An 11347-nucleotide genomic window follows, 5' to 3' on the forward strand; every position below is an offset into this window, starting at 1 on the left:
ACACTTTGCTGTTTGTCTTTATTGCTCTCTTCTCCTCCCTTCTTTAATTACTAATAACATCCTCCCCCACTTTTGTTCACTTTTGTCCCCTTCTCTTTCTCCCTTATTAGCTTGTTCGGGCTGATGACCAACAGATTATCTACAGACAAAGAAGCAAACATAGTTTTACAAGAAACTCCAGTGCTTTTTAACCAGTTTTGATGAATAATATTCTGCATTATGCCTCTCTGAAGTTGTAGTGAGATGATAAAAAACAAAAAAAAGTTCACAGCCTCCATCAATCCTGCTGAACATACAGCGGCCAGATATAAGCAGCTTATGGAATGGAGGAATGTACTGGCACCTGCTTGTCCCAGGAAAACCACAGTGTTTTTGTGTAAGAGGCGACCTACAGGATTACAGCAAGAATTTCAATTTCACAGTCTTTAGCCCTGAGCTTGAACTCGCAGGCAGGCTAGCAAAGTCTTAACAGTGATGGTAAAAGCTCTTCTGAAAAATATATCTGTTCCAGGTCCTACTTGTGTTGAATTAATCATTTTAATAATATTTAACTGAGTTCTGCTTCAGCAATGAGGAAATTGTGTGTGGAAATAATTAGTATTGGTTGCTGGATTGTGGAATAATACTGCAAGGAAGTTGAATAGGGAGCAGTTGGAAGAGTTGTGGTACCTGCTTATTAGGTAAGTGAAGATCTAGAGGACAAAGGTGGACTGAAATGAATCCCCGCCCATAGTCTTACGTTGGGGCAGGGCTTGCGTTGGGACAGACAGATATAGACTGCTGCCTGTCAAACCTGTTGTCATTTCTCCAGACAAGTTTAGCTGCCTACTTTGTATTTAGAGATCGCTTGTGTTCTTCTCACCTGCCAAAATGATGGAAGAAGTGTCTATTTCTCTGGCCTATGATGCCTATATTATTGACCAGATGTCAGAGGAGGAGATCCTGGCTAGTCTAGTAGTGGAGACTCTACCAAAGCAAGTGGTAAGTTCAGCAGCCTTTGACCTTATGTTTGTCACATATTGATTTAAACCTGGCATGCTGGAACTTTTAAGGCGTAGCATGATAGCATGTTTTGATTCAAATGTCTTTACAACAATGTTGAAATATTAGAGCATTTGCGATCATTTACTTTTTGCGATCCTTTACGGCTTGGTGCTTAAGAACATAATATTATATATAATATTATAATAAATACATGTTGTACAAAATAAATTATTTTTGGAATGTTTTAGCATTTTACATTTTATTATATATATATATATATATGTGTGTGTGTGTGTGTGTGTGTGTGTGTGTGTGTGTGAAATAAATTATCTACATTATTGTTATTTTACCTTTTATAATTTTTTATTAATTTAGATATTTTGTATATATATATATATATATATATATATATATACACACACACATACATAAATAAATACATATAGATGTATATAGGTTAATGTAATTACATGTCAATTAATAAAAAAGTAAATATTTCCTATTATAATACTGTCATAAATACTGCATAAATTCAGATGTTCTATTGTAATATATATATCAGAATCAGAATGAGCTTTATTGCCAGGTATGTTTACACATACGAGGAATTTGTTTTCGTGACAGAAGCTTCCACAGTGCAACAGAATGACAGCGACAGAACCAAAAAACACAGATAATATAATATTATATATATAATTAATTAGTGCATTTAAATAGAAATGAATAAAAATAATCAAAATTTCAAGAAATCCTGCAATTATTACTGTATAATATGTTACAGTACATTCTTTTCGTGCCTTTAAGAGTTTGCACACCTGATATGATCCAAAATGTCTTTGAATCTTCTTTATGAACAGGTTCCCTCTAAAAAGCCAAAATTAAGAGATAACCAAGTGCAGCCAGAAGACCGACTCGACAGGTACGAGGTAAGATATCACACCCTGGCCAAAACAAAAAGCTTCAGTCCTCCTCCACAACACAAGTCTTTCAACATTTACGCTTTGTGAAAATTGCATAATCATGCATTGGGTTTTAAATCTGTGGAATAAAAGAATGCTTTTTCTTTCCAGAGAGAAAACCGTAAGCTTCAGGAGACCAGTTTGCGCCTGGAGCAGGAGAATGATGACCTTGCACAAAAACTCGTCGCCAGCAAGATTGCACTGAGGAATGCTCTAGATCAGGTCTGTCAAATTATTACGAGCCATGCATGGATGTCATACGCAACAGGCCAGTTTCATTTTCTGTTTTATTTGCTGTGTATTACATACATCTGCTGTGATTTTCAGACCGAGGACCAGGTGGATGAATTAACCAAAGAGCTTTTGAAAACCAAACAGCTTCTGATGATTACAGAGGAGGAGAAAAAAGGAAAGGAGGAGGAGGCTTCACAGGTGAGCTTTAACGTCACTGATGTCCACAGTAAAGTGTTTGGACAATCTCTGGCCTTGTGTAAAGTATTGATGTGTTCAACAGCTGAAAGAGATGTTTAGGAAAGAGTTGGACAAAGCAGAAGCAGATATTAAGAGATCAAACAACATCATCGCTGACTATAAGCAGGTAAACATTCAGTTAGAACTCTACACATTCAATAAACATTATTGCATTTGATGATAACGTTCAGCCCAATTTCTTGCATCCTTTAGATTTGCTCTCAACTGAACGCTAAGCTTGAAAACCAGAAAGTTCAAGCAGACAAAGAGCTGGCAGTTATCAAGGTAAGAAAGAGACTGACCTCAAAGCACCTTGATCTTAACCATTAGTCTTACTTTAGTGGCGTGATACTGTACGTGATACTTTTTCAGAGCAAGATGCTGGAGTGTGAGCAGTGCAGACACATCTTTAGTATGGATGGATCAGTTCAGCTGTGCTCTGAAAATGAAGATACCAGTGCACTGGATGAAGTGAAGGCCTCTCTCAGAGAACAGGTCCAAGAGTTAGAGAGAGAGCTGGCCCAGACCAAGCTACAAATGGTGGAGTCCAAATGCAAGATACAGGTAATGTGAAAGAGTCTTTTTGTTATTATTAACACTTCTAATTTTGGAAGTATTTCTTAATTAACCAAGAAAAGCAATATTAGAAGTTTTCTTGTTTAACATTGGTGGAAACTTCTTTTATCCATTACATAAAAAGTAAAAATAAGTATACAGTATCAGTACCTAAAGTGTTAGCTTTCGAAAAGGTACAGCCCAGTGATAGCTTTTTACTGTTTTTATGAGAGTGAACAATGAGCCATAATAAATGTATTAACATTAACTATGTTGTTCATGACTCATGATATCTAATACAGCCCAGTGATAGCTTTTTACTGTTTTTATGAGTGAACAATGAGCCATAATAAATGTATTAACATTAACTATGTTGTTCATGACTCATGATATCTAATACAGCCCCAGTGATAGCTTTTTACTGTTTTTATGAGAGTGAACAATGATCCATAATAAATGTATTAACATTAACTATGTTGTTTATCACTCATGATATCTAATACATAGATATTGAAGGTATCTATGGTAGGTACCTATATTGAAGGTGCAGTAAGCAATTTCTTAGATATGCTGTTTATATTTTAAATAACCAAAACAAACATGCTCCTACAAAAGGATCACACCCCAGTGATAGCTCAATAGCTCCGCCCCTAAATTCACAAACATGCTACATGCAATAGGCACCTCCCGTATTATGAGTGGAAGATACGCCCCTTATTGTTGATTGGCTAGAAGTGTTTTTTGGTGCTAGGTTTGATCCACTTTCAACAGCGTTTCTCAGAAATCGCTTACTGCACCTTTAATGAATCGAAGCTTATTTCGTGTTATTAATGTGTCTTATCAATGACTTTAGATTTATACTACAAATTGTATTTCACTTTTTCATCATTTGTCTGTCATCTTGATTTCCCAAGGAGTTGGAACACCAAAATGCAGTTCTGACGACTGAACTTCAGGCTGCTAAAAACACATGGCTCAGAAAAACACTGGGCTCTTTCAGGACAGCTGCCAGCGGCCATCAGAACTCATCTCAAACAGATCCTGCCTGGAGCCCCGCTCATAACCCCCACTCCAGCTGGGTCACCAGAAGGCTCTCCTGGGCCCATCGAGAAGGGAGAGCAGCTAAAGTATGAAAAGGTTTAGCATACTGGTGGAGAAGAAAAATATTTAATGAGAGCACTCCTGAAATGAGTCTCACAAATGATGAGAATGCTATTCCCTCAAACAAACGGACATTATAGATCCGTATGGTTGCAAACACTGGGAATGAGAGGGTTCTCAAAGGATGGGTGACAGCAGGAAGCAACATCTGCCCCTCTAGAGATGAGTGCAACAGATCAGTTGCTCTTAAGGCAATCTCACATGAAGACTACATGAAGTTTTTGTATTACTGCGTTCAAGCATAATGTATTACAAAAATCATCACTATAATAAGTGTTTTGCCAGTTAACCTACAAATTGTGCTTGATGTGGTAACATCTAAGTGAACTAGTTCAACTAGGTTACATCAGTAAAAATTTAAGGTAATAATTCAAGTTAATATTTGTCTTCTAATGCTTTTATGGTCCACTTTTGGTACTGTACAATGTAAATGCATTTCTTTCATTATCTTTTCCAACAAATAAACTTAATGAAGTAAGGACAATTATTAATGTAACTGCAATAGGGCCTTTATTTTAATTCAGAATCATTAATTGTTCACTCAAACTGACAATAAACTTTGAATATTAGCCATCTGGTTACATGTTTTGGATCACAAATGGTTTGCATGTTCAGAGCAGAGCAACAGAAGAAATCAACGAACCTCATAACACAGAAACAGAGATGAACATCACCTAAAACAACGTAAACAGGGAGAAACGATGCTAATATATACATTCATAACCTTTAGGTCAGACAGGGAAATAAGGCTAAGCTCTACACTTCTGCACTGTAAAGATCATCAAAAAAGACCTCAGCGGCTCTGAGCATCTGAACCACAGCATTCAGAAGCAGTATGTCTGATTGAGAGTCTATTTCCAGTTCTTGGCAGTAGTTTTTCACTGGGACCACAGCAGACAGAGAAACTCCAAGCTGAGTGCTAACCTCCTGCATCTGTCAAAAAACAGTTAATCAGAAATGCTCAAGAACAATATGTGAAACAAAATAGTACAGAATATTGACTAAGTCACATATTAATTTGTACCATTTTGTTGATATAGTGGCTCTGGTAGACATTTTTCAGGTCTTCCGCCACTAAGGGGCAGGCCTCATCCACTTAGTCAGCAAAACCAGCTGAGGAACACCTGAAGTACAGAACAACACCTTACTGTATATGTTATCAAATCCCTGAGATTGCTATCCTGTGGGTGATGTAGCCCTAGTGGTTAAATATTTATGCTAGTAGTACACTCAAACCCCACAAGAGGTGCTCTTGAGCAAAGGGACTTAAATCTAAAAATGAAAAATCTTTATTTATGCCATTCCAAACCTGTTAGCAGTTCTTTCTTCTGCTGAACACAAAAGAAGATATTTTGAAGAATGTTGATATCCAAATCTTTTTCTTTTTGTTGTTGTTGTTGTTGTCTACAGTGGAAGACAATGGAAGCTGAAATTTTTTAGTTACCAATAGTCTTCAAAATATCTTTGTTTGTGTTCCACAGAAGAAAGAAAGTCAAACAGGTATGGAATGACATAAGGGTGACTAAATGATGACAGAATTTTGGGTGGACTATCCCTTTAACTTCAGGTTGCCCCTGTAATAAGTGTCCTGTAAATTGAATTTCCATAATTTAATTGATACACTACACTCATGTCACTTTATCAATTTAATTCATTCAAATCTGCTTAATTACTGTTAATCCCTTACCCAACTGGTTGGTTTTCCTTCGAAAAACTGCAAACTTGTTGATAATATTGTCAGAGAGGAGCTTGACTTTGCAGGTGTCAATCACATACACCACACAGTGAATCTTGTCCTTCAAGCCAGGAGATTTATTGAAATGAGGGGAGTCAGGCTGTATGGGCATCAATGGGTTAAACTGAGAAAGAAACATGTAGAATATCTTAAAATTATTAAGACGTGAGACAGAAAATATTGAATTAAAAATGCAATTCATTACAATAAATGTAAAGCCCATCAATTTTTTTATTCCTGTAATTAGCTAGTAAAACATCTGCCAGACCTATTACCAGGGGTGTGAAGTAACGAATTACAAATACTCACGTTACAGTAATTAAGTCGTTTTTATCAGTAATTGTACTTTTATGAGTAGTTAAAAAATTGTGTAGGCTACTTTTACTTTATAAGTGATTTTTAAAAGTACATTTTAAGTGATTTTGAAGTACTTTTACTGCGCTATTTTCCTTCGTTTGTGGTCGTTACATGCTTATTTCAATTTTATTTGTATCCATCAATGTGATTGATAGAGAGATAGTAATCGGTCTCGTGACTTTCGTCAAATCAAATTGTGCATAGAAAACTTTAACCGCGACTGTAGTTTATCATGGCTGCTGGAAGTGCATTCTTCAAGCATCAATTCAGTCTCATCTACACGGCCTGAAATTTGGTGTGAGGTTGCGGGTATTGTGCACAGTGTAAATCTTTTCTTCTCTTATGAGACGCGCGATCTGCGCTGCCTCTCTCTCGCGTGCGTTCTGCAGCAGTTACTTGGATAAATCGTTGTTGCTTGTTGAACTTGTTGAATTTTGATGAGTTTGTGCGCGTGATGCGTGGAAAAAGTGTGTTGGAAACACTGTAAAACGATTTGAAATAATGTACTCAAATTGAGGACCAGTCTGCACCTTATTGATGGCCCGTGGCGTTAATATAGCCTACTGCATCTGTGTCAGCGCGTGATGTAGCCTAATACAACTGCAGCTCGTTAATAAACGTGTTTTTTTTTTTTTTTAATTTTTTTATCCATTTTATACAATCCGCTTTCATTTAGCAAGTGCACTCGCGCATAAACAATTTTCAAGTTCAACACTTTTTGTTCCATTCAGTTGTGGATGCTGTCGATTCACCGAGACCGCCGCGGCTCAGCAAAGAGACATGCGTTTGCGCGCGTGTGTGTGTTTTCTTTTGAAAAAGTTTCCCCAGAAATACTTCGCTATTTAATGCATATGTCAAAGTTTAATATTTTTTTCCGGTTATTTTGAGGCAGATAACATGCTTAGAATTCCATGAAACTCAATACACATATCCGTATTAATGATAGTTAGACACCAACAAAAGCTCATAAATGGGCGTGGAAGAGGCACTCTATAGCGCCACCTTTTGTCAAAAGTTTGGGGGTTAGTTTTAGCTACAGACACCAAACTCAGTACATAAATTGTTCTTATTAAGCCGGACAACTTTCTAATTTACAGTCATTAGCTACGACCAACAGGAAGTCGGCTATTTTTATTTGAATGTTTGTTTTTTGAGAAAACAGGCTGTAAATAAACTCATACTCCTCCAAGCAGAAACAAGTAGTTCACACCAAACTTTGTCAACATGATGCCAATATACTGAAGATTTTAAATTGCGGACGGATTTAGGATATCTCGAACAGTGTGGTAATGATGATTTATTAAAGTAACAGTAAAACAAATAGCAGTCATTTTCTTACATCTTTAAAGTGCAGTTTCCAAACACTTCAAAACTTTTTACATAAATATAAAAAATCATTCTGAGGAAACATGCATAGTTTCAAAAATGTATCATGCTCAGGGGCCACAAAACAATTAAAACTATAACTGAAATTGGTTTAAAGGTGAAGAGTGTAATACCAAGGATGACCACCAGATGGAGGCATGACCTTATTTTTCATGAGCTGCCTGTCTTTGTATCAGAATGAAAAAGAATGCATAGAATCAGCTGAAATGCTCTGTATTCTCAGTATCTTTACACACACACACACACACACACACACACACATATATATATATATATATATATATATATATATATATATATATATATATAATTTTTTATAGAATATTAAAAGTATTGGTAACAATTTACATTAAGGTCTCTTTGGTTAACATAAGTTATTACATTAATTAACATGAACTAAAAAGAACAATATATTTTAAAATCATTTATTAATCTTATTTAATGTTAGTTAATACTGACATTAAAAATATTAATGTTATGTTAATTCACAGAACATAAACTAATGTTAAGATACAACTTTACATTTTAATAATGTATTAATACATTTTAACTTAACATTAATTAACATTAATAAATATTATATAATTATCATTCATGTTAACTAGTATAGTTCAAGAACATAGTTTTTAATATGAGTTAATTCAAAACTAACAAACTAAGTATGGACAACATATGTTTTACTATATTTTTGTGTTAGTAAAAAATTCTTTGTTAGTTCATGTTACAGTAACTGATGTACATTAACAATAAATTTTAATTAATAATGTAGTAGTCAGTTTTGAAAATATAATTAACCAAGATTCATGAATGCTATAAAATTATTGTTCGTGCTAACTTCATGTTAACTTATATAATGTTAAAAAATAAAAACTTATTTAAAAGTGTTACAAAAGCTTTACATATTGTTCTTTATGTGTGTATGTGTGTGTGTGTGAGTGTGTGTGAGAGAGAGAGAATAGAGAGAGACTAACATTAATAAAAGCTATATAATTATTGTTCATATTAATTAATATAGTTAATGTTAATAACTGAAACCTTATTGAAAGTGTTACCCAAATGTTATATATATTTGCGTGTATGTGTGTGTGTCTTTCACAGTCTTGATAGTTTGGATTAACCCTTTCAATGCTGTATCTCTCAAAACCAGACTGACAGAGGGTTACTGTAATGCATGTGCAATTTTAAATCTATTTTTTCAAACTTTATGATTTAAATGGGGGTGACTGTACTGAGAATAACTTTTCTTCAACTGAATACTGGTTCCAGGCTGTTTTGATGTATTTTAAAGAGTTGGCAGTCAAAATAAAAACTGCTGGATGATAGATATTCTTCATTCTTTATGACAAACAAGATAATGTGAATTACAACGTAATAACGTTTTTTAAATGTATAAATTGCATGTGTTCAGCGTTTATTATGAGGGGGTAGAATCCACAGCTCAGTACTCACTACTCAATACTCATGAGTACTTTTAAATAGGCTACTCTTTTACTCTTACTTAAGTAGTTTTTTGGACAAGTACTTCTACTCTACTCTACACTACATTTTTTGGAAGGTAATGGTACTTTTACTTGAGTATGTTTTTCCAGTACCCTTTCCACCACTGCCTATTACTGATTATGATCACCCTGTACCTAAAGTTCTCACCTGATACCTGTCTTGAATGTGACCCTTCAAAATGCTGGCAAAATCATCTACATCCAGACCGGAGTTCACACCATCCTCCAGACCCATTGAGTCACACAGAGAGAAGGGAATATTGCTGACACCGCTGCCTGGCTTGATGCAGTAGGTACGAAACTACATGGCACAAACATATGCCAATTATTTTCAGGTACATACACTTTGTATAACTAATACTTTGCACAATATTTCACTCTGAAAAACATCAGAGGTGGAAAAATCATGTCTACCTGAGTAGTCAAACTGGTGCCAGCAGTGCCAGTGTTGGCCTGGTTGCTCACATAACCCTTGAACACAGAGTTGATGGAGTTGAAGAAGCTTGATTTCCCAGCACCAACAGGACCCACCAGTAGAATCCGAGCCTGTTTGACTGAGCTAACAGAAGGCTTCCAGCCAGAGATGGTGCTCAATAGAGCCTGCCTCCTCCTAAAAACAGTATCATTGTCAAATTTTGCATTTCTAGGAAAACAGTAAGTTTTTTTTAAATAAATGAAAACAGACCAAAGTAACATCTGTACTATTACAGAAGAGAGTGAATTTGGTTTGCTTTACTCACTCAGAGTTCCACTGCACATTTCTCCATGGTTTCTCCATGAGTCCTCCACAATCTGGTGAGAATCCAAACCAGAGCACAAATTATTTACACAACCATTTCTGAAAGTGCATTACTCTCTCAGCAATTATCTGAAAAGTAGCACAAAATAATACAAACCTTCCACTCTGTACACCTCACATTCTGTCAGCTGTAAGTCGTTCCCATGCATCTTCTGTGGATCAAATTGGTATGTTCCTGGATTACTGTAGACGGTGGCTGTGTTATTGTAAAGAAATACCAAAGAGACAAAGTGTGGACCACTGTCAGTGAAAGCATACTGGGGATTTCCACTGACCACACGCAGAGGATCTTCTTTAATTTCTTTGTCATTAAAGCTGAAGAGAAAAGCTTTGTCATCCACAACATTTTGGTTGGTTTGATGGAAATCCTTGCTAGTGAAAGCCCCAAAAACATATCCAGACTTGTTGTAAGCTACAATAACAGTTGGTCCCTGCATATTACACTTTTGGTGAAATGTAGTGGCATTGTAGCCATGCACACTGGCTTTGAACAGCAGGCTGAGGTTGGCATTGTTGAACAATGAGCAGAGCTTCTTCTTCTGCCATTTATTCAAGCTGGATGTCACTGTGCTCATAATGATCTGCAAAAAAAAACATTCAATAAACATTTTTAAAGCATGCTGTTATGACAAAATAGAAAGAAAGGGTCATTTTAAAAACATTTCGAAAAATATGTAGGCTACTGCACATACAGTAAAGTACAACGTATAGATTATTCCCTCCAACCAAGTTTATGTGAAAGAATTAGTAATTCAAATTGCCACATTATATTAACCATGCAAAATAAATGTATTGATTTAACCTCACCTTGGTACAAGACGTCGGATTCGTCTGCTTTCTTTCGCTCAGTCGGTAAGTTACCCAAAACAGATGACTTTCCTTTTAACAGAAACGAAACTTACGTCGTACGTCAAAAAAATAAAACGTCATTTGAGTGGCGGCGCAGGGTTGCTTGTGCCAGTTTACAGGAAATCGGTTTACAGTGTAATCGTTTCTAGATTAAATATACTGATTTACGTAATATGTCCACACTCATACAGTGCATGCGACACTTCGTTGTATCCCAATTCCCAAATGTTTTATCCTGAACCTTGAATGCTTGACTTCTTCACAAAACTTAGGCGCAAACCCCGCCCTGCAGTCGATCTCATTGGTCAACTCTCACCTTTCATTGAAGACATGCAAACTTAAATTCAGTCCAGAGATCATGGGTGGATTCCATCACGGCAAACACTTCAATACTAATACTAAAACTTCATCTGAACTTAAATGGAACCTCATAAGTAACTGATTTGAAATGCTCAAATTAGGCAGCAACCACTGATCTAAATTGCGCTACAAAACACTGGAGAACCAACATTTACTATTGATTCTTGCAGAATTTACCGTTAACATTGTTAAGCTAATGTACTCTGCACACATATATATTTGGTAAAACAGT

The 11347-nt window shown here is 35.8% G+C and overlaps 2 protein-coding genes across 2 annotated transcripts; one reads left to right on the top strand and one right to left on the bottom strand.

Moving 5' to 3' along the window:
• Window positions 1-579: 579 nt before the first annotated feature.
• Window positions 580-4699, top strand: rabgap1l2 (RAB GTPase activating protein 1-like 2). The gene is made up of 8 exons (XM_058763217.1): window positions 580-981; window positions 1842-1910; window positions 2055-2165; window positions 2271-2375; window positions 2458-2541; window positions 2628-2699; window positions 2787-2978; window positions 3884-4699. The coding sequence occupies exons 1-8, from the start codon at window positions 871-873 to the stop codon at window positions 4100-4102; spliced, it is 963 nt and encodes a 320-aa protein (XP_058619200.1). The 5' UTR covers window positions 580-870; the 3' UTR covers window positions 4103-4699.
• Window positions 4619-11031, bottom strand: ifi44c2 (interferon induced protein 44c2). The gene is given in 9 exon segments (XM_058763205.1): window positions 4619-5063; window positions 5155-5225; window positions 5228-5254; window positions 5818-5989; window positions 9256-9408; window positions 9522-9717; window positions 9848-9899; window positions 10004-10487; window positions 10714-11031. Coding segments are annotated over 8 exon segments (1326 nt in total). The 5' UTR covers window positions 10482-10487; window positions 10714-11031; the 3' UTR covers window positions 4619-4886.
• Window positions 11032-11347: the final 316 nt, after the last annotated feature.

The sequence above is a fragment of the Onychostoma macrolepis genome, chromosome 02 (genome assembly GCF_012432095.1).
Source record: "Onychostoma macrolepis isolate SWU-2019 chromosome 02, ASM1243209v1, whole genome shotgun sequence".
Taxonomy (NCBI): Eukaryota; Metazoa; Chordata; class Actinopteri; order Cypriniformes; family Cyprinidae; genus Onychostoma; species Onychostoma macrolepis.